Below are 25,079 nucleotides of genomic sequence, written 5' to 3' on the forward strand. Positions count from 1 at the left end.
TTAGCCTGAGGGTAATGGGAGGGGAGTGGTGGTGTTCGGATCCCCACGATATCACTCGTATTAAATGACGTTTGACAAATCACTACTCATGTGTGACAAATAACATTGCAGATAACTTTAGTACTTGTTTATAAGACAATAATATATGCAATGAATATGCCAATAAAGATACTACAGGGATACAGTAATATTTAAAAAGAAATTAATAATTGAATTGAATATTCATTTATTTTTAAAAATCTGTATGATAAAAAATTAAGAACATTACTGATGTTTCGTGACTTGGTCATTGAATTAAATCATTAAACCAGTATGTCCCAAGTCCCAAATGTATTACATGTATCATAAACGGGTTGAACTGGTAATTTTACCTCTCTGTCATTTTTGTATTCTTGAAATAACGTATAGAATATAACATCATAGATAGGGTGTTTGTCTCTGATTCATTCAACATGGTATCCCGGGGGGGGGGGGTATGGTAAGGTAATATGTTGCTTGACATGTTGTAAGGATATGAATTACATTGCCGAAATGTCTCGTATATTGTAAAAGGTTTTCTTAAAAGAAGTCCTAGATAAATAAGTTTCAAATGACACAACGATTTTTTTCACCCCGCATATATTTTGAAAGAACATCGGTCACATGACAAAGATTCATGATATTAGCACGTGAAGTTAGTTTCGTTTATTATACCTCTACTGAATTTTCCCTATATAAAATAAGTAATTAGATCTGAACAATTCCATAGAAATCGCTGTGAATCAGCTAAAATCCTCGTGCGTTAGTTTTTGAGCTAATCTCTTCGTCGATAGCTAGTCATGCTAATCTGTGTGCATTAGTTTTTGTTTTTTGTTTTTTTTCTTTTTTGAGCTAATCCCTCTGTCGAAAGCTAGTCATGCTAATTAGCGGTTATCCGTAATCCTCTAGTTTTTTCAATAAATATAAATTTTGATTTTATTCAGTTATGAGAATTTTGATTAGTTATATAATCTGTAAATATTAAGATATTCTTTTTTTTAAAAAGGTTACACCCCCCTCCCCCATTTCAACACGCACATGTTGCAGTGTATTCAAAAAAGGGGAAGTGTAGATTTTTAAAATAAGAAGTGGTACTGAGAGAATTTTGATAAAATTTTTCACTTTTATTATATAACGTTTTTATCGTTCATTGGTGGATTTATTTCAATTACTAGTAAGTAATTTACATTAAATAATTGGTTTGCGTGCCATTTCTGTTTAACCATCTTCTCAAACCCTAGCTAGCGAAGATGGTGGTTATCTTGTTTTTAACTTTAATAATTTTAATACCTTGGAACTCTTGTGTTTCCGTTTTGTTGTTCTTCTTTTTTTTTTTTTAACGAAAAAGCTTATTTTTATGATTTGATGCTTTGCATGCACGAAGCAACACTGAGGGGGGGGGGGCACTTTTTTCCCAACATTACCAATACCAATACTACTGAAAATGTTCATTGAAAGATTAGTGCCCCCCCCCCCGACTTAGCATAGTAAAATGATATCAGGGAAATGTAGTATTGTTTGCAAAACAATTGGTAGTGAAAGAAAGTTGTCAATGAAAAAAGTTGCCCCACCCCACCCCCAAGAAATATGATTTTCGAGTTTGGGCAATTTCTTTTCTTTTTTTTTCTTTTTTTTTTTTTTTTTTTTGCTTGTCAACTTTAATTTACAGATAAGTGAAAAAAATTCTCTGGCAGCCCCCCCCCCCTTTCAAAGACGATGCTACGTGCGCCGGTTTGCATCAATTTTGTTTAAAAGTCTACTATTGTGGTTTCTTTCCTAAATATATATACCGCTCTGTGTGCGTAAGATACATATGTAGCCTTCAATATTGTCACTATTTTTCGTGTATAAAAACTGTGTACATATCAAATGTTCGGGAAATGCCAAAAATTAAGGAAGTGCAGTAAAATCTTTAAATGACAATATAATAAATGATGATTTAACTACAAACATACTCATTTTTAATTTAGCATTTGTTTTGGCTTGATTTAGTTATTAAAGAACACTTATCTATTCTCTGTCAAAATCTCTATTTTTTAAGTTTGTATGCCGTATAGGACCATATAATAGCACATTTAAGGATATTAAAATCCGTTTCCTTCATGACTACATGTACCATAGTATATATTTTACTACAAAAAAATCAGTTTTACTCAGATATGATAGATTTAATCTGCCCCTTATTTTCATTTAAAAAGTGTTGCATGTATCCACGGTTTTTCCACTCAATCATTATTTATAAATATATAACAAATAGTTCTCATTTCTATGTATTATATAAAAATGAAAAAAAAAAAACAACCCATTTTTCAGAATTTCTTAAAAAATTTATAAAAACATTGTCCTGAAATTTTAAAATTTTGAAGAATGGCCTATATTGTTGAATTTTATTCCATAAACGTTTATGTGTTATTTTTATACAAAACGTCAACCTTACAGTGTTGAAGCATATAACGTCAACGTAATGACGTGACAGCATTGATTAAGAAAACAATGCTAAATTGAAACGGCTGTAAAAAGAAAACCAGAAAAGATATTCTTAAAAAGTAAAATGTTTTACAACATACAAATCTTCGAGTATAATTTCAGGAAGTTTCACTTATTTTGATGACTAGGCGGATTTTTGCACTTCGTGAACTTAGCTCTTTACGGTTCTAATTATAAACTATTTGAATATTTAACATAGGCAGCAGATGTTTAAAAAATACATTTTTTATACAGTGGTTAAAAAAAATTATCTCATAAATGGAAGGACATATATTTACAAATTGAGCAGGCCGCCTTAGTTTCGTTATGGAAATCTGTTTGCTCACAACGTTGCATTAATGAGACAAATCTTTCATAAGATAATTATCCAAAGCTTATACGTACATTCTAAAATCATTGCCTTGAATACAGAACTGATGTTAATTGTATTTCAAAATCCCTATGCTGTGTATTCTTGGGTAAGTTACATTTAATGGGAGAATGACTGCAATAGGTTCTGTCTAGTGTAAGTGTAGATTTTTATTTGTGCATATGACATTGCACTTCCACAGGTTTCAAAATTTGTGACGTCAAACTAAAATGCATATTCTTACCTTTTGACCTTATGTAAGTTTTATAGTCTTTTATATGCTTTACCTCACACTTAATAAGCAAAATACTTGACAATGTGAAATGTAAACGCATTCATCTGATTATAATTTTTTGCCAAACATACAGTTTAATCTAAGAAATAAAAATAAAAATGAAATTAACATATTTTTGCCTGAAAATTGCAAATTGACTGTAGATTGTTTCCTTCAATGTATACTTTTAACACTAAGTCTATGTTTGTATTATTAACACCCCAGCTTTCATTTTTTCTAGTACAAAAATACAATTCATCAAACTGCAATATCTTTTTTCGGTGCTTTACAATATGCTTCACATTCAAATTAAAATTTTGCATAAATAATATAACATATATTTTTTAAAAAATCATATTAAATCTGTTAGTATTTAATATGCTATTAATTTTAGGAATAACCCAATTAAAATTTATACGCATACACGTAAAATTTAATGTGCCAATGTTTGGTAAAATTCACTCTATCATGTAATTTTTAGTTAGAATTTGAGTGATGCTGTAAGTGTTAGCATTTAAATTTACTTCAAAAATTGATTATAAAAATAGTATCAACTGGGACATGCCATGAGTGAAAAAAATAATGATGATAAAAAATTGAAAAATACAAGAAATAACTTTCTTCTTATACGTGAATTGTTAATGAAGGTATAATCTTGATATTAATATAATACAAAATTAATTATATATGAAAGATACGTTTCCTTCCTGTTTTAATACAGATACTTGTCTCATAAATCACAGTGCAGAATAAAACTGTATTTTCATTATATTTTCCTTTCTGTTTCCTGGTAAGAGCAAGAACTTTGATCACTTTAAATCTAATAGTTTCCTCCAAACCAAAAAAGACCATTGATTGTCTTCTGAGGTTTCACAATTAACTAATCCAGTCTGCTGAAGTGTGAAATGACCATTACACCTCTTATTTTAAAACGTACAAGGTATTTTTTTTCAACTTTTTTTTTTACAGTTATCTCCCTTAATTTTGATTCCAACATTCTGTATTGACTTTTTGCGTGGACCCTGCGGTCCATACAGTAAATATATAAGCGAAGCTAAACAGGATGCCATGAGCAAACGACAGGCTACGCATGCGCGAATATGCTAGAGAGTTCGCACCTTAGGCAACTTGTCCGTATAATAATTCACCCTATTCGAATTAGAATCAATGTCATTTAATGGCAAATCGCGCATATCGCATCTATATATTTAGGGGCAGATCCAAATTTTTTTCTTATACGCAGGTAGGTTTAGGTTACAACCAAATATTCTACTTGCCTATATGATATGACGTCATAGTAAGCTATATGACGTGAAGTTTAGAGATAACAATTTCTTATAATCGATATCTAAGATTGATTTGAGGTCGTAAAAATTAATCAATATATGCAGAGGCATAATACAAACAGAATTTTGTCGTATCTGTGTCTCTGTAGTTATCACAGGGGTTAAATACCAAACCCGTGACGTCATAACTGTTGATCATGCAGTAGCAGAGTGAAAGTGAAACGTAACGAGAATTCATGTAAACAAACACAAGAAATCGGAGTTTAAAAGCATTTAGAATGAATACCATGTGTGGTTCATGTGGGAATAAAGCTTATGAATAAGGTATGGTAATATACTTCAACAATTTCTTCGTAAAATTAAAGCATGGAGGGTGTTTACTTGCCGATCAGCCTTTTCTCTGTCGTTCGAAACAAATAAGATGCAAAAGTTCAACACTACGCCGCACAATTTGAAACTTAATTTTTGTTTCTATCTAAAGATCTTATTCTATTGTTTTTGGAAAGTGCTGCTAGAATCGTATGGTTTACGGGAATTAATGCATTTTTTTCGATGTTATGAACAAAATGTAAAAATTTTGGGAAGGTTTCGTCAGAAAGTGTTGAATAATTATTTCTGTGATAGGACAGTAGGATTCTAGCAGCACTTTTCATGGTACAGAGATGTTTTTACATAATTATTATTACAAATTTAAATTAATTATCCCCGGGGTAGTGTTGAACTTTTCACTTTTTCATTAAGGCATATTTTCTAATAATAGACGTCACGTGGTGACGTCGTGGTGAAGTGCTTCATGTAGTATAAGTCCCATTGAAGTCTATACAATGCATAATTATAAAAAAAGTTTTATGCTTGACTACACCGATTTTTTAGTGTTACATAATTATAAAAAAGTCTTAATTCGCCGAATTTTGGTCTATGTGCTGCCTTAACATACCCGCGTACGTATACTTTTATTGATTCGCCATGTTTCAGGCACAAGCATTTCAAAAAGTAGGAAGAACTTGCAGTATATCAATACATGTAACTAACAACTTGAATGAAAAACGTCATTTAACGACTAGCTAAAGCTTTTAAAGGATAAAACAAGTTTTCACGGGCATTAATTTTGTGCATCAAGGCTCGCAAAATAATTTGCTATTTCAGTCATCCAATTACCTCTAATAGAGGTCGGTAGCAACAGTTTTTATTGTGTGTGTGTGGGGGGGGGGGGCTCTGACAAAAAAATCTGAGTACAACAGAGCTGTGCCACACGTGAACCATCAGATCTATTTTAACCATGATAGATTTCTCCCGTATAAATCGGAGATAAAATTAAACAGTTTTGCTTTGAAACTAAAATCCATTGGCGTCGGAAGCAAATTGAAAGTTGGGAGGGGGGAGTGCTAAGTGTAAAAAAACCCAAAAAACTATACCTTCAAAAAACCTGACAAGCAAAAGAAAAAAAAAAGGTAAATGTCATTTTCCCAAACACGAAAATCCTTTTTCGAGGGGGGGGGGTCAAGTTCAAACCTCAGTACCACCACTTTCCTCTTTTTAACGTATACTGCGACTTGTCGGTGGAAAGTTTGGTGGGGGGCTAAACCTACGCAGCAATGTTCAATGTCTATACTAAATATATATTTGGAAAAAAGGGTGGCTAAGACCCCCCCCCCATCTACCCCGGTTCCGACGCCTATGTAATCAGTCACAAGATGGCAGATCATTGTATTTTTATACATTGAATTTCATTAAGAAACACATGCATATGGTCCACGTATTGCAGTCCATTTTTTAAGGACAGCAACTTGTATTGACTTTATTGAAGTAATATTTATTTATTGTAACAGCTTTAAAAATTATTTATTTAACAATATTTAACAATATTTAGAATATCTAAATAAATGTATAAAATCATACAGTAACAGCAAAAACAAATGCATGAACATAAAATCAAAATTACATGATATGAATAAAAGAACGTAAGTATAAATTATATACATGCAATGAATGAAAATAACAGTAGGTTATACTATTAGTCACACTGGTATATTCATAATAACAGTAATTCATGTGAGGTCTCACTATAGGTGAGGAATTGGTAAATACAAGGATACCTACAAAAATCTTTAATTTGAAAAAAATGTTCTGGAAATTATAAAGCACACCTATATGTAATTCAAAGACAAAACGTAGGTTTACTAAACAAAATATCTTAAACTGTTTTGTTTAATCGAGGGAAAAAACTATTAAAAATGTCATAATTTTTTTTTCAAGGCAAAAAACTTATTTTCATCCAGATTGCCAATGAAAATAGTCTTTCATAAAATGGTTATTAATATACATTCTATCGAAATTCATAGTGATAAGGCTTTAAAATTGAATTCATTTTTTGTTTCATTTTCTAAATACATGTCATTGAATTATAGCTATAGCAATATGCATAAAATATTTATTAATCATTTATGTATCACCAAAAAAAAAAAAAAACTGCAAAAAGTCATTTACTTAAACTTTTTGATAAAGTATATCCGTTTTTACGCCCCCCCCCTCTCCCTTACAAAATATAAGCAATCATTTGAATTGTTCACGTTAATGATAGGAATAAAATTTATTGGAACTTTTTGGAAAGTTATTTAGATAACGAAAATCTCAAAATATATCAATATATGATATTGTTCACTACAATATCTTGAGGGCAAACGATTTTTTTATGAAAGAAGATTTACGGTTCTAATTATAAACTATTTGAATATTTAACATAGGCAGCAGATGTTTAAAAAATACATTTTTCTTACAGTGTTTTAAAAAAATTATCTCATAAATGCAAGGACATATATTTACAAATTGAGCAGGTCGCCTTAGTTTCGTTATGGAAATCTGTTTGCTCACAACGTTGCATTAATGAGACAAATCTTTCATAACATAATTATCCAAAGCTTATACTTATATTCTAAACTCATTGCCTTGAATACAGAACTGATGTTAATTGTATTTCAAAATCCCTATGCTATATATTCTTGGGTAAGTTACATTTAATGGGAGAATGACTGCAATAGCTTCTGCCTAGTGTAAGTGTAGATTTTTATTTGTGCATATGACATTGCACTTCCACAGGTTTCAACATTTTTGACTTCAAACTAAAATGCATATTCTAACCTTTGACCGTATGTAAGTTTTATAGTCTTTTATATGCTTTTCCTCACACTTTATAAGCAAAATACTTGACAATGTGAAATGTAAACGCATTCAGGTTATTAAAATTTTTTGCCAAACATACAATTTTATTTTAAGAAATAAAAACAGAAATAAATTAACAATATTTTTGCCTGAAAACTGCAAATTGACTGTATCTTGTTCCTTGCAATTTTATACTTTAAACACTCAGTTCATAAAAAAAGTTTGAAATTTGACTTTATCAAAAACGTTGATGCCTATGTTTGTTTTCCTAACTCCCAATCTTAGGGTTTTCTAGTTCTAAAAGACCATTCATCAAACTGAAATATTTTTTTCGGTGATTTACACGATTCAAAAAATATAATAAATATAAAAATCATAAAATATGATAACATATATTAAAAATTTTCATATTAAAATATGTTAATATTAAATGTGATATTAAATTTAGGAATAACGCAATTTCAATTTATGTGAAAGCACATAAAATGAAATGTGCCAATGTTTGGTAAAACGCACTCTTTCATGTAACTTTTATTTAGAATCTGAGTATGCTGTACGTGTAAGCATCTTAAATTCACTTCAAAAATGATTTATACATGTATAAACAGTATCAGCTGGAACATGCAATGAGTGAAAATAATATTAAAAATGAAGATGATTAAAAGTGCAGAAATACAAGAAATAACCTTCTTCTTAGACGTGGATTGTTAATGAAGGTATAATCTTCAAATATAATACCAAATTAATTACATGTGTAAGATACGTTTCCTTCTTGTTTTAATACATGAACTTGTCTCATTAATCACAGTGCATAATAAAACTGTATTTTCATTATCTGTTCCTTTCTGTTTCCTGTTAGGAGTAAAAACTTTGATCACTTAAAATGTAATAGTTTCCTCCACACCCAAATAGGACCATTGTTTGTCTATTAAGGTTTCTCATTTACCTGATCCAATCTGTTGAAGATGTGAAATAATCATTATACGTCTGTCACGCCACTGAATAAAGTAAAAAAAAAACAGGAATTGAACTTGTGTGGTTACATAATGTAATACTGTGCAAGCTTGTTTGCCTTTCTTGTTTATTTGAATGCATTGTAGCAACGCACTTTGAAAATTTACTCACTTTGAAAAAAAAATTCAATGTGCGTTAAAATTGAAACAAAATCAAGGCACCTTGAATTTTTTTTTAAGTGCGTTAAATTTCGGACACACTCAATGCACTTTGAAAAAAAAAAATTTCAAAGTGCATTGAGTGTGTCTATACATTTATTACCACTAGGGCATTTAACGCACTTTGAAAAAAAATATGTATGAAACAAAAAATTCTAGATAAGGAGTATAGTAATTGGGATAATCAATTTGTAATAATGATATCTTTTGAAAAACATTTTTAATTTATATATACTCATTTATGACCTTTATTGAGAACAAGGAAAGGACGAGAAGAAGGTCTCTCAGATTAACTCTTTTTTTTTTCTTATACATTGTACAGAGCCGTCGGTAGCAAATTGAAAGTGGATCCCCAAGGTAAGCCTCAAATTCCATTGCCTTTATTATGTATATCCTTGCAATTAGTGTGCCTACCCTCCCCCTTCCGGTACCAATGCCTTTGCTACACCAAATATATGTATGTGAAAAAAATTAGTATGACGTTGAAATTTTCAATTAATTTTAGTTTACATAAAATGCATGCAAATTGAAAAGAAACAAGTACAGTTAAACATTCAAGAGAGAAAGAATTTTCAAAGCATGGAAAATTCAAAATCGCTCACTTCCACATCCTGAAGTGACCTTATCACCAAAAAGTTATCAAACAGGATCAATTATTTATCATACCTAAGATTTGCTATAATAATGACCAAGCCATATACTTTTTTTTTTCAAAGTGCGTTAATATGGTGGTCGATATTAACGCACTTTGAAAAGATTTTTTTTTCAAAGTGCGTTGATTTGGTCCAAAATTTAACGCACTTTGAAAAAAAAAAAATTAAAGTGCGTAATTTTTAAAAGCGCTTTGTAACAATGCATTCGATAAGAGATTGAATTTCTATGCCAGTAATGCAGTTTCATAAATATTACAAAGAATATATCTTTTTTTTTCATATTAAAAACTCAAATGGAAAGAAAATGAAATTAATGTAATCGTAAACAATTGCTATTTTAAATCAAAATACAAGAGCCAATACATCTTCTCAAGTTATTGGATAGTGTGTAGATTTAGAAAAACACAGTTATCATTAACTCTTACCTGAAGCTTTGACAATTCTGTTTCTTTTCAGGACATGTCCATTTATCAAAGTTTGTCATTGATTTCTTTGCAGGTTCTAAAAATCCTTAATGATCCGTATTAAAGCTTATCACTTTGATATCAGTGAAAAAGTATTAAAATTTCTTAATTTTATCATTGTGTGTTAAAGTAAAATAATTCTTTAAATCTAAATACATACCTTTTAAGAAAGTAAAATACAGTAAGGCTACACAAATCCCAACAATAAAAAATACGAAAAGGACTGAGATGCCAAAAATATGATCCCAGGAACTGTTAAATCAAAAAAAAAGAGTTTTATCAGATACAATAGGTTGATTTGAATTATAAGATGCTTCTTGGTTTGTGGTTTGATTTGATTTTTATTCAGGATTTGTTATTCAATAAGCCTTGGCGAGAGTATTGAAAACACAACGAGTTGAATAATATCCATCTATAACCACAAACTAGTGAAGGACCCATGTCTCTATTAAAACCACAATACTAAGTATTTGAAATTTTATTTTTAGGGTGTACACATAGGCAAAGGAATCAGATAATTAGAGATTCTTTATTGTGAATCTACTTTGTTTATCAATGTCATGCAAAGCAACAGGTCCGTGGGCCACTTTGCTTATCTGAGTTTCTTTAGCAGAATGTTTTTGTAATAGTTATTTATATCTTAAATACTAACTTTAACCCAATATTATGGCCTCCACCATAAGTTTGCATCATTTGGTATAGCTCCTTTTTATCCCAGGTTTGAACAATATACAATGTACATTATGAGCTCCTAACCGGTGAAACCGGAGGGGACTATAGAGTTCCTCTTCATCTGTTCGTCCGTCCTTCTAGCTGTCCGTCCATCAGTCCGTCTGTCCATCAGTCTGTCTGTTCTCGTTCCTTTTTTCTAAAAGCTTGCAGATATTAAACTGAACTTTGATATGTGAATGTATCTTTATGAGTAACAGATCAAGTTTGAATCTCGTTTCGCGTCATCAATTTTGACAAAATTATGGCATTTTTTATTTTTCATAATCGCTTAAGATCAAATTCGTGCTGCGCTGAATACAAATGGTCAACATAGGTATGAAGCAAGAAAAAGACGTAAAAAAAAATGAGTTGAATTTTCGTCTTTATGTTGATTATTTTTTTTTAGATTAAAGGCATTCAAAACCTCAAAATCAAGCTGTTTTACCTTCGCTATAACTTTTGCATATTAAAAAAAATGACTTTTTAAGGAAAAAAGAAAACCCGGCAGGGGACATGTATTGCTTATGCAATACTTTCAGAATGCTTGTTCTGCAATTTGTACTTTTAGTTTTTACTCAGTGGCCAAAGGATGCCTGATAGAGCTTAGTTTGACTTTCATATCAACAATTTGGTGTAAAATTATCATTCTAAAAATGTGATAGTCGATATGTGGACCTTATTATCTAATTTGTTTTAGTAGTTTGTATTTTCTCTGGTCCATATTTTGAATTCTCCCATTGGACTTTGAGATTGACTACTTTTCCTTATCTTCATATTTTATTTCAAGACCCAAAACAATGTTATGTCAGATCTGAGATGTTTGAAAACGATGTAATATCACCAATATTTACTGAAGGGTAAGGTACCTAAGATAAGGTAAAAGGTAATGTAAGATGGTAAGCTGGTGATGAATATATATATTTTTGATGTTTAAGTTTGTTTAGTTCTTATAAAACACAAACAAGAGGCCCATTGGCCACATCGCTCACCTGAGTAACTTGAGTGATGCAGATCTTTTTTAAAGATTTGTTCCATATTTATTTCTATGTAAAACTTGGATTCCCTATTGTGGCCCTGCACTACCCCTGGGGGTCATGCTTTTAACAATTTAATATCTACACTACGCAAGGATGCTTCCATATACGTTTCAGCTTCCCTGGCCCAGTGGTTTCTAAGAAGAAGATTTTAAAAGATTTGTTCTATATATTTCCATCTAAAACTTGGATCCCTATTGTGGCCCCGCCCGGAGGGGGGGGGGGGGGGGTCATGATTTTAACAATTTAATATCTACACTACCCAAGGATGCCTCCATATATGTTTCAGCTTTCCTGGCCCAGTGGTTTTTGATAAGAAGACTTTTAAAGATTAGTCCTATATATTTCTATGTAAAACTTGGATTCCCTACTGTGGCCCCGCCCTACCCCGGGGGTCATGATTTTAACAATTTGATATCTACACTACCCAAGGATGCTCCCACATAAGTTTCAGCTCTCCTGGCCCAGTGGTTCTTGACAAGAAGATTTTTAAAGATTTGTTCTATATATTTCTATGTAAAACTTGGATTCCCTATTGTGGAGCCGCCCTACCCCCGCGGGTCATGATTTTAACAATTTAATATCTACACTACCCAAGGATGCTTCCACATGACCCCCGGGGGTCACGATTTTTACAATTTAATATCTACACTACCCAAGGATGCTTCCACATAAGTTTGAGCTTTCCTGGCTCAGTGGTTCTTGATAAGAAGAGTTTAAAGTTTTGTTCTATATATTTTATGTAAAACTAGGATTCCCTATTGTGGCACCGCCCTACCCCCGGGGGTGATCATTTTAACAATTTAATATCTACACTACCCCAGGACGACGCTTTCATATAAGTTTCAGCTTTTCTGGCCCAGTGGTTCTTGAGAAGAAGATTTTTAAATGACCCAACCCTATTTTTGTATTTTCTTGATTATCTCCCCTTGGAAGGGGTCTTGCCCTAGATTTTAACAATTTAAATTTCCCTTCACCCAAGGATGCTTTGTACCAAGTTTGGTTAAGATTGGCCCATTGGTTCTTGAGAAGAAGTTGAAAATGTGAAAAGTTTACAGACGGACGGACGTACGGACGGACGACGGACAACGGGTGATCAGAAAAGCTCACTTGAGCTTTCAGCTCAGGTGATCTAATAAAAGGAAAATGATGCATATTATATGTAAAATCTATATCAAATGTCCTGTTAGTCTGAGAGACCACATTACAGCGTCAGGAAGATCACCCTCCAGTTGATATACTCGGGTTGATATGAGTGGAAAAAATTGCAGAAAGGGACGTTCAGCTTTATAAATTCCATCAACATTCTTTAACATCTGATAGAATTAAGTTTAGTTCATTTTAAAACAAATCAAGGTTTGAAATGTTAATAATTGCATTTATTGCACAGATATTTCAATATGATCAAGTTAAATGCCTCTTAAACCAAAAATGTTTATTTCTAGTCTGTATATGATAGGGCTTCACTAAGGAGTTTTACTTTATTCACTTAAAGATTGGGAATCGTTTCATCATAAATGATATTCCCTGCTTTATTAATTAAAGAACAATTTATTTTTAAAACATCAGATCAAACCCATTTTTTTCACCAAGACGCAACAACCAATTCAAAGTCCATATGATAGTATTTGTAAATTGACCACACGTTTTCATGCATTGATTTAATGTAATATTGAACAGTAAAAACATTACAAATAATCAATTAACGGCTTCACCTCGTGATCGGCGTTATATGTATATCTGGATCGTGACTGATTCATATTACATTATTATAATGTGATAGCTATAGGACAAAAGGAACGCCGCTATAGATACGTCAACAGAGTACCTCTGAGGTTAAAATTCATATTATAAGTTATTGTTTATATTAAGAGATTTGCAATGAAGTAAATGTAGAATTGACATAACATTCGACTCGTATTTAACAGTCGCTGCTGAAATTTGAAATAGAAAAATAAACAAACCTCTCCTCATTATCTCCGTTCACAATTGACTTATTTGAATTCATATATTCGATAGATTCTTCCGTGCTAGTAGGTTCATTTTGACAACACTGATTGCAATCGGCGTGTCTTTTTTTACGTCTTTTAAAGGACGGTCTTCTAGAGGACGTGCAGTTGGTATTGCCGATCAATTTTGTTGTGCCCGGAGTTGACGTTGAAGGTATCAAGCTTGTTGTGGATACATCGGTTGACATCACAGTGCTTTGAACAACAGTCAAAGACTGTATTTTTTTCAAACATGTCGCATCTGCAATAAAATAATCAAAATAAATAAAATTTTTCGTTCATGACACTACCAGGACTTTGCATTTCATTCTTATATTATGTTTGTGCATACTTTTTTTCTAAATTGCCGTTATAATTATTATAATATGAATTTATCTCATAACATTACGGTCATTATAACTGAAATGGAAATAGTCAAACTGCGTACAGGTAATGGAATCGTTTGAGTAATGCTGGAACGGACACTCTGGACAAGGAACATTAAAATCTTCTATTACTCGTCCTATTTTATTGTCGAACTGGACACCGTATTTGCCTGTAAACAAGTGAACAAAATATACAAATGATTTTCTACCCCTTTCCTTTCCTTCTAACAATACTTTAAAACAAGGAGAACTGTTTAAATACCTGAAGGATTTAAATAATATTCTTCAGGATTTTCAAAGTTCCTATAGGAACTATATATTTTTAAAAGCCAATCTCTCACCTGACAGATGAGATTTATCTAAAACTAAGGTAGTTTTTCTTTACTTTGTGAATGATGATTTTCTAATTAGTATACATGCTTTTTATCTAAAATAAGGGTTTGGCGGACGCCGATTTGCCTTTTTAAAAGTTGTAAATTTCTTTGGTACAGTGTTTACAGTTAAAGTTTGATGTTATTAAACATTCCAAATAGATTGGTCTTACTTATATACATGATTTAGTATGTTTGATTTTGATTTTAAATTCACTACTGGACGAAAAAAGTGCTGAGAATCCCAAATTTTACTGATAAATTTTGATAATTACTGATACTGTGCTGTTGTTGCTGATAGATACTGATATTTACTGTTATTATTACTGTTGTTGCTGATATTTTTTGTTGTTTCTGATAAATACTGATAATTACTGTTGACTTTTACTGTTGAGTCTGATAAATACTGATAAATACTGTTGAGGTACTGTCGTTGCTGAGAATTGCTAATAATTACTGTTGAGGTACTGTCGATGCTGAGATTTACTGATAATTACTGTGGTCATTGTTTTTAACCTGGTAATTGGTTTAAAATAAAACAGAGGGCTATAAAAACCTTCAATTATTACTTTCTTTTACTTGAATTATCATGACAAAATTTTCACATTTCTTTAAATGTTCTGCTTGTGACAAAATTACATGACTGTATGTAAGTATGCTGATCTCAATTTCTACTATTACCTTTGTGAAAATTTTGACAATAATCAAATGAGTTATTAATAGAATGAATATATAGAAATAGAATTAATAAAAAAAAAAAATAACTGAAGAAAAAAATGGAATTTTACTTTTGCATAAAATCTTCTTGAAAAATAAACTGTAAATAAAAAGAAAATTATGCTATCTTAAAAAAGATCCATCACCGCCTTTCCCGACTCCAAGAAAATTATGTAAGGAGATCGGTGATCTTTTTTTCAATAATAAGAAAAAAGTTCTTAATGGATGGAAAAAAATTGGGATAAAAAAAGTTTCCTGCAGGTTCGAAAAGTTGGATTTGTTCCGTTTTCACTGGGTCAACTGGTCGAGTTTGGACAACATTTTGTTTTTGAAGGCCTTTTTTTTCTCGAAAACAATTATATTTATCTTGTTAAATGTTCAGTTTTCTGGTCTCTTTTTGTCGAAATATTTGAAAATTTGCTCGAAATTTAGAAATTTATTCCTTTTAAAAAGTAACTAAGAGGTGAAAACAGGTTTGAATATGTTCAATCTGTGGGCACTGATTTTAATTAATAATTTATTTATTTATTCATTTATTATAATGTTATGTGGACGTTTGTAGATCGTCCAAGAATTAAACTCCTCCACATGTACATATGTACAAGTACACACTGTATGCATGTGCAACCGGCAAATGGGGCGAGCTGATTAAAAATTAGAGGTTAAGAATCCTTAGTGCAATGGTGCATGTGTTTAGTTTGTCTCTTAAAATTTAAATACAAAATCATTTTTTATTTAAACAGTTTTGAAATCTCATTAATTTTTTTTTATTTGATTTTATGGAATGGGAAATAAGAACTGAAATGAGACTTAATTTAATATGTTACTATTAGTATATGATCAAATTGATCAATTTTAATTTTGCATGGTAAAAAGTTGAAAGGAAAACACCTTTAAATTGATTTTAATTGATCAGAAATCGGTGATCGACCTGTGATTTGGCTGTATTGTGTACATGTCTTCAGCCCCGGGGTAGAACGGGGTACAACTTGTATATTCCACGCAAATTGTAGTGGTCAGCGTAACAATGGGCACTAATTACCTATTGTTCTTCGTCTGCGGCTACCGGTGTTATCAATAAACAAACTACCTACACTGTACATGTACTCGCTACTTTGGAACAATCTTAAAGTTTATGGTCGCACGAAAAAAAAAAATCCGTAATATTGAATTTGATGACGAATAAAATTGATAGACAAAATATTTAGATAAAACACTTTGGTACTATAATAATAAAAAAAAGATATATACATGTACATCATGTACGTTGTACAGATTTATTTTAATTATTAATTCAATTCTCAAAGATCTATCTTTCTTCAGTATTTAATTTCATTTTTTAGTTTTACGCATATTTCTTCAATCAATCAATCAATCAATCATTTATTTGAATCTTTTTACCATTTTACATTAGTATACATAGACCATAAAAACATATAAAATGTAGGTGATTTTATACATAACAGTAGGTCTAAAAGGCATGCGTGAATAAGAGACTAAACAAAAAATTTTGTAGGTTGCTATAAATGCGAAGTAAGGGAAATTAGGGAAATTGGTATATTTTGTTTATCAGATAAAAGAATATCCCGGGGGAGGTGGTCACATGTATTTTCAATTCTGAATCTCTGCTAACGATGGTTTGGGACCGGTAAATACGTAGACGAGAAACTGACTTCAATTTTTAATTTAAAAAAGTGTGCAAAATATACAATCATATAGATATAAAGAGAAAGATTGTTTAGTGAAGCACTTTTTTGAAATAATATTAGCATTAATTGTACACAATTGAGATGTAGGGAAACTCGACTTCGCTTTTTCCGAGAAAAAAAAAAAACCTTAAATGTATGGATTTTGAATGTCAGAAACATGACGTTGTGTATCGCACTCATGAATAAATGTTATATATGTAATATTACTTCAGCTCTGAATATTTTGTATGGTTCATTGCAATTGATTCTCTAAAATGATTTTATTTATGCATAATTATAAAAAAAATCGATAAGTATAATATGATCATAACTTGCATGACTTTTAAAACACACAACTAAAGAACAGACCTTGCCCTATCGGCTATCACTTAATTGTAAACATACTGTATTTCACCCCCTCCTTTTTGTGCTACAATCAAGTAAAATCATATAAATTAATAAACACCAAGTCTGTACTGTTCGTTTATACAAAGGTCTCGGACAAAAATGGAATTAAAAAATATATATATATATATAATCTCTGCACAAAAACGCAAGCCGTAACGATAACCCTATGGCAGAATGTACTAATAATTGACCAGATTCTAAAACGAAAGTAGAACTTTTACACGTGGTTGACATGCAACAAGCACAAAGTGTGCATTAATGAAAAAAGTTAATTCAAGTTATGATTTATTTTATTTTGTTTTTTAACTGACTGACGGCATATAACATGTTTAAGGAGTGGCGCATAATATTAGAAGCCATATGCCCATAGAATACAATGAAAAAAGAATTAGCCTAAAGAAAGACATGTATATATTTTATTGACTGAAAATCACACTGCATAAGATTTATGTAATGTATTGTACAATACTTAAGCCTTAACAAATAATTTTAAAGAGAGAGAGAGAGAGAGAGAGAGAGAGAGAGAGAGAGAGAGAGAGAGAGAGAGAAAGCTAGAAAGCGACACAATGATATAAAATTCGCAGGGAGGACATCGGAGAACAAGAGCGCGCTGTCTACATAATATATAAAAAAAAATAATAATAAAAGATGCTTCAACTTAATCATTTGTCACATTCTTCTATAAGATAAAAAAGTGTACGCTTAAGACTAGATTTTATGACAAATATTTAATACTGTCTTGGTAAAATGAGAGCTTAATTTAAAAGTAAATGGAAAGGGGGGGGGGTGTTTTCAACTTAATGTGCTCATGCATTTTCAGTTCTCCACACGGTAAAATAAATTGATATTTAAAACCATTGACTGTGTTGAAGTATTAAAGAGACCCACAAAAAGCTTTTGATGACAGTACACATACATGTGAGAAAAAATATGAGATGAGATTTTCTTAACCTTTATGAACAAATATTAAACTTTTTTAAAAAGTACTTGGGAAGAATAACCACTGCAAATACAATAGAATAATTTTCTTCAGATAATGTCATCTAGGTGTAAGGAGAAATTTAAAGAAAAAACATAAACATTAATGAAACCTTATGTTAACATTGTGGTCTAAAAATAAATATAATGAAATTAATAGCTGAAAACTGAAAACAAATTAATAAAACGTGGCTTTTTTATTTAGAATAATTCATTTTGTAATTGACTGTAATGAATTTGTTAAAATACTTTAAAAAAAACATATAATCATTTCTCAGGCTATTTTAATCCATTCCCAGGTTAAAAACAATGACCACAGTAAATATCAGTAAATCTCAGCATCGACAGTACCTCAACAGTAAATATCAGTGATTCTCAGCAGCGACAGTACCTCAACAGTATTTATCAGCATTTATCAGACTCCACAGTAAAAGGCGACAGTAATTATCAGTATTTATCAGCAACAGCTAAAATTATCAGCAACGACAGTAATAATAGCAGTAAATATCAGTAATTATCAGCAAGAACAGCACCGTATCAGTAATTATCAAACATTATCAGTAAAATTTGGGATTCTCAGCACTTTTTTCGTCCAGAAGTGAAATAATCGTGCCAAAATTACAAAATAATGAAATATTATATATTATATACTTATTTCAAAATGCTACTCTTCCTATAGTTTTGGTCTGATTTCGATTATAAAACGTTTTAAAAAGATATGCTACACGACGGTATACATCTACGATTACTGGTTTTGCCAGTTCCAGTCGAAACTAAATTCAGATAAAATCTTTTAAAATGCTACTCTTTTCATATTTTTGAAAAGATTGCTACAATTGTATACAATTAGACACACAAAGAGGCAGCTTAGTTTCTAAGCTTAGTTTATTACAGAACCATTGAACATTATCCTGTTTAATGCTGTAGTCAAAATACTTTGTTATTCTTGAGATTGCAAGATAGTAGAGCTGCAGTCCTACGAAAGACTACTGGCATAGAGTTTGTGTTTGTAGTTTTTTGGTATCTTTTAAATACTGATTGGAAAAACGTAAAGCAATAAGCCAAGTCTTTAAAATGCATTATGCATGCAACTCAATTCACTATAAAGAATTGAAAATGTTAAAGAGTGAAGATCAAGAAAAATACCAGTAACATAACGTCTTGGGGAACAGACTTCCAGGATTGTTCTGCAGGAATGTACGCAATGATACACCAAATCTTCACTGGTACAAGAATCACCAACATCTTTGCAGTTAAATTCACTTGACCTTTTTTTGATACTCTCCTCATCTGTTGGGCAGCCATTTACAGAATTGATAGTTTTAAATGTTTTCGTACAAACATCGTCCTATAATGAAAGCAGAAATACATTCTTATGATCTTGGCAACAATAGAATTAAAAAAAATACAACAGGGATCAAAATTTACCATGCAGGCAATTAATATTTTTACTTTAAATATATTTGCTTCTTTTTAACTTTATATGGTGATACGATTATTTTTTTCTTGCCAATTAATCATTAATAGTACTCTGTTTCTGTCCTTATCATGATTTTACAAAATTAGGATTATGTTATCGGAAGTCCTTCAATGTTCTTTATGTAGGGAAATACTGGTACTGTGTAGGGAGAGGGCTAATATAGGCTGTGCCCAATCCTATTCACAATAACATCAGTGAATAAAATATTGTTTAAATTAATGTTCTTTATGTGTATAAACTATATCAGTCCCTTGTACTGTAATTAAAGCACTTACTGGCGTAAATCGTTTCTGAATCCTCGGCATTTTCGATTTCACGGATACTATATGATTGGTTAACAGACAAAAAAAGAAGATAAGCCTGTAACCTGACATCAACGTCAATAACGTGATGTTTCTGGCGTCTTTTGGAATCCCAGGGCGCGCCATCATCAGAGGTCAGCCGATTTCAAATATCCTGTAATTATTGATAAAAAGAACTCAAAATATAAAGTAATAAAAATTCTAGTACTGAGCACAGTTGCATCTGCTTTTACTGCCACCCTTAATCAGCGACCAATTCCCATGAAAAAAACAGTTTCAAGACTGGTCATTCATATTCATATTATATTTTAACTCACTGAAGCAATCAATTTTCTAAAGCAGCCAGTGGCTAGTGATTAAGGTCACATGCTTTCAACATGCCTTTTTTTCAACGGTATTATTGTCTATTTTGTCATATGACTTCCCCCAGACACGTTGCCTCATATCCCCTAATTAAGCATTGCTGTGAAGTCATGCCTTTCTTCATACTGTCTACAAATAAACTTGTGCTTGTCCGATGATTATTACTATCATTCCGATAATCAGACGGCAGTGATAACGAAATCGAACAGTATCAAACGAACATTAGAGTGGGTTAAATATTCTCAGAAACAAGTTGCTGTCCTTTTAAAAAAAAAGACTTCAATACGTGGACCATATGCATGTTTTTCTAACCGAAATCCAAATAAGAAAATATCTAGGTGTAGTGAATATTCATGTAGGTTTCTGCACATCTTCTACACAATGATCTGCCAACTTATGAATGAATGATTGTAGTCTCAAAGAAAAATTGTTAAATTCTATCTTCGACTAGCGGCCTTTAGTTTTGTCAGTTTAAAAAATCGGGCTATTTTAATAGATGTTGCCCATAATGGCTGGGACTTGACACATGTTCCGGATTTATACGGAAGAAATCTGTCATTGGGTAATAGAGATATGTTGGTTTACGTGTAGCACAGCTCTTCAATACGCAGATTTTTTTTTATCGGAGCCCCCCCCCCCCCCCCCCACACACACACACATGATAAAGAATTGTACAAAGTAAGATACATTTCGAAGAACCTTATGCAGGGCGAAATATAAAATGATTGATAATGCAGTTTCCGGGGGAGAAAAATAAGGATCTGTTGCGTTTTCCTCCACGATTCACGTCCTCAGTTTGAATGAAGCGTAGCAGAGTCAGCCGAGGATTGCCGATCGCCCCCTCCCCCCTCCCACACTAACACACACACATACAAATCAAAAGCCGTTGCTACAGACCTCTATCAAACGGTATTTGATTTGCTGAAGTATTAAGTTATTTTGCGAGCCTTGATGCACGAAACTAATGCCGGTGAAAACTTGTTCTATTTTTTAAAAGGTAAAACTATTCGTTGAATGACGTTTTTAGTTTATAATACATGTATCTATACTGCAAGTTCTTTCTGCTTTTTTTAAATTCTGGTACAATAGAATCAACGTTTAGTTTGTATATGTTTGAGAGAGAAATTCGGATCCACCAAAGAATATGTAAATGCGATATGCGGATTAAAAAGCTCAAACTGACTATATATAAATGGCATATTCTAATTTCGATTAGGGCGAATTATTCTACGTGCAAGTTACCTAAGGTGCGAACTCACTAGCATTCTCGAGCATGCGTAACCTGTCGTTTGCCCATGGCATCCTGTTTAACTTCGCTTATACATTTACTGCGTGGATCTCAGGGTCCACGCAACAAATAAGGCAGGAAAAAAATTTGGGAAAGAAATTGTAAAAAAAAAAAAGAAAAGTTGTTACAAAATAGCAATTCTATCAAAAAAAAAAAAAAAAAGGAATTTGAGTTTAAACCTTCCTCAAAATTATTTCTTTCCACTGCGTTTTTGAAGTGTTTTTGATACACCTCTTAAAAAAAGAAAATTCAAATTGATTTTCGGGAAAAATCAGCAAATCTCTCCACGAAAGAGAAACCGGGAAGTTTTTAACGCTATTAAAAATATAGGATTTTGTATTCAACAACTTTCAGAAACATGACTGTAACATCCGTTATCCACCCACTTCTAGTTTCATATTATCATTTCCGATTTGATTTTTTTTTATTATTTCTACGAAAGAGAAATCGGGAAGTTTTTTTGTTCTATTTTTATGCTGTGGATCACATGTCCAAGCTTCTGATTCTCCTAGAAAAAAATGAAAGCAATCTCAAAATTCTTCTATAATAAAAGTTCACATTAGGTTATATGTACCCTTACTCACTTTTAGCCTTCCTTTACACCATGCATAGTGGTTCCAGGTATCACTGCAATTAAATCTTCACTGTTTTCATACACTCTTTCAACGCCTATTTTTTTGTTTCGGACACGAACTCTTCTGTTCACAGAGTTTGGTTCATTTGTATACCATTGATCTACATTGATCTACATAACCATTCGTCCATTTGATCGTTTTTCTTTTATAATAAAGACACACATTGCTACACAACATTTATCTTTGATTCTTTTTTCCTCAACATGACTTTTTTTTTAAATTAGCGTGTGTATTAAAACTGATATAATCGCTAAAATGACCATATGACTTATGGTGATAACAAACAGCATTTAAGATCAGAAAAACAGAAAAAAGTATACTATGGTGTGGCAGATACATATATTATCCCTTTCTGTATAAATACTTTCTTAAATAAAATACTTGAGGTTAAGTTTGAAATTTTGTTAACTAGAAAAAAGTGTCATAATGAAAGATATGACCTTGAAAAGGAGAAATTAAAAAAAACTTTATATCTCTGATCACATCAACTTGTTTATTAAGATAATTTCTGTTTAATACACCGAAAACAAAATAAATGAGTACTTACGATTCCTTGTATCTTAAGCATGTCCTAAAACAAATTGAATACGGTGTGCATAAACCACAAAACGAATGTAGCTTAATTTCCGAGTAATTGAAACATGGTAAATAAAGGATTGAGTGATATGTTTCTTATGATTAATTAATAAGTAATCCTATTGCATTTCTTAATGACACTGTAAACGAAATCGACTGTGATGTATTTGATAAGTATAAATTGCCCTTTGAATGAAAGTATGTAAATTAACGAAAAGATAACAGTAATAGAAAGTAATATAAAAAAAAATCTATGTATCAATGCCGTTACAGAAAGTCAGTAATGTTTTCAACATTGTCCTTTCATTAATAAAGCAAAAGGGTATTTAAAAAGTAGATGATACAATGTATAAGGATATTAACAATCGTATTTAAAGTCGACGTATTTAAATTATATCTTCTATATATAGACCTTGTTAGCGGAAATAACATATCTTTAAGTCAAACTGTCTGGCTTGTTTCATCAAAAACTGTAAAAACATGATCCGGTTTTAAAAGTATTAAAATAGCTATGAATAAACTTTGTACAAGTTGTCCGCAAAGAGTACAGCGAGGAAGTATAAATTATTGTTATGATTAATTAAATCATTGATGACAATTAAGGAAAATTTAACTATTCAATTTTAGATTTAAAATGCCTTACATTTATAATTCGTTGCTTTTAGCAATTACTACTCAAGTTTTCCCTGCAGAAAAAGGACCATGTTTTGGGTAAGCTACCTGAAATTGATCTTAATTAGTTAAGGACAGATGATACAAACAAACTTTTGTCAAAGAATTTGAAAATAACAACTTGGGTCATGTTTAAATGAATAAAATGGATACAATACATTTCACCGTGTAATTTTTTAATTTTTTCTTCGAATTTGCACAGAAATTGATTATTAAGTGAAAACTATTTGTATAGATTAATAAGGTTGGTTTCAGAAGGGCAGATTTTTGAACATCACAAAAGGTTTACGATTTCTTTTTATATTTCAGAAGTTTTTATATGCATCAATTGCGACAAAATTAGGCCATAAAATATATACCAATGCAGACATCCATTTTTTGTTTGTATGACTGTCCTTAACATCTTTCAAAATGGTATAATATTTTTTAATGCAACACTATAATTGCAGGTTTTTCAATGGATGCTTTCCAAATACACGATGGAGTCCGGAAAATGGAACATGCATCAGTCTGTAGAAAAATTAAACTTTCAATTTTTTTGTTACTTTGGGTGAAAAAAGAAGGTACGTTAGGCACCAAAATCCGCCTAGTCCCAAAATCTGGTGATAATATTTTAATAGTTTGTCTTGGATACCCCTGTTCTAAATCAATTTATTTTTTGAAAATATCTTAAACCGTTTTCCCTACACAACTCACTAAAAATGCAATGTTTTCTAAAGAAAATAACACTGACGACGTCATGACGTTCATATGGCGTTATCAAATTTCAACGTAATGATTCCGGTACAGCGTAAAGAATTGTAAATTTTTCTACCTAAAAATTTATATTGTCTTAAATAAATTCATATTTAAGTCTATTTCACTTTATTTTTTTATTTAATCTGTTCTGAATCTTTCAGGGTTTTTTCTTTCTAGAATTGAGCTGTTCCAATTAAAAACCCCCTTTATGCAATCTGACAAAATTTTACGTCACAATAGAAAAAGCGACGTCATTGTTTTGCAACAAAAACTGTGATCAAAATATATGGCGCACTGAATACGTTCCAACTACATGCGTTGTTTTACATCGCTGATTTTTTTCCGTTGTGCTTTCTGCATATTTTCTTTCATGACTTTTGTCTATTTCGTAACATATTTGACTCTGACTGTTGTCAAACTATATGTGTATTACACATTAAAACGACCTAAGAGTGTTCTAATTAAATACAGAAAAATTGTCAACACTTCCACACTTATTCTGTTCCATGTACAATATAAGTTTTCAGTTAAACTAAATAAAACATGCAAATGACTTGTTTAAAATTCAGATTTACGACTCTTTCTTATTCAACAACGACAAAATATAATAACATGCAATGATGATATTGAGTGTAAAAATATATTTAAAAAAGGAAGGAAGAGTAGTTTGAAATGTTTTTTTTATCCAAAGTCTTGGCAAAAATTGATAGGACTTAAGAAAACTGTACAGGAATTACCAATCACCAACCAAAACTGAATGACAGAATTGTTAAACCACACCATTGCCTGATCTAAATCCGGGGTATTTTTTTCATTTATTGTAGACCAAAAACCTCCCGGAAGAAAAGTGACAATAGTTCAGATAACAAAGCTAGATTAAAT

General features: G+C 31.3%; 2 protein-coding genes across 2 annotated transcripts in view; one reads left to right on the forward strand and one right to left on the reverse strand.

Annotated features, from left to right (window-relative positions):
- LOC134262655 (multiple epidermal growth factor-like domains protein 10) overlaps positions 1 to 25,079 on the forward strand; it is a 108,562-nt gene that overhangs the window by 12,331 nt on the left and 71,152 nt on the right. The gene's annotated exons all lie outside the window — the stretch shown is intronic.
- On the reverse strand, positions 8,092 to 22,860 carry LOC134262657 (uncharacterized). Its single transcript, XM_062745031.1, has 8 exons — positions 22,759 to 22,860; positions 19,899 to 20,079; positions 19,290 to 19,491; positions 14,044 to 14,151; positions 13,572 to 13,857; positions 10,023 to 10,114; positions 9,824 to 9,908; positions 8,092 to 8,571 (listed from the first exon to the last, which is right to left on the reverse strand). Exons 2-8 carry the CDS (start codon positions 20,052 to 20,054, stop codon positions 8,553 to 8,555), a joined length of 948 nt encoding a protein of 315 aa, XP_062601015.1. The 5' UTR covers positions 20,055 to 20,079; positions 22,759 to 22,860; the 3' UTR covers positions 8,092 to 8,552.

This window comes from Saccostrea cucullata, unplaced genomic scaffold (assembly GCF_032062105.1).
Source record: "Saccostrea cucullata isolate Sc308-1 unplaced genomic scaffold, CSIRO_AGI_Scuc_v1 ctg1321, whole genome shotgun sequence".
NCBI classification, from domain to species: Eukaryota; Metazoa; Mollusca; class Bivalvia; order Ostreida; family Ostreidae; genus Saccostrea; species Saccostrea cuccullata.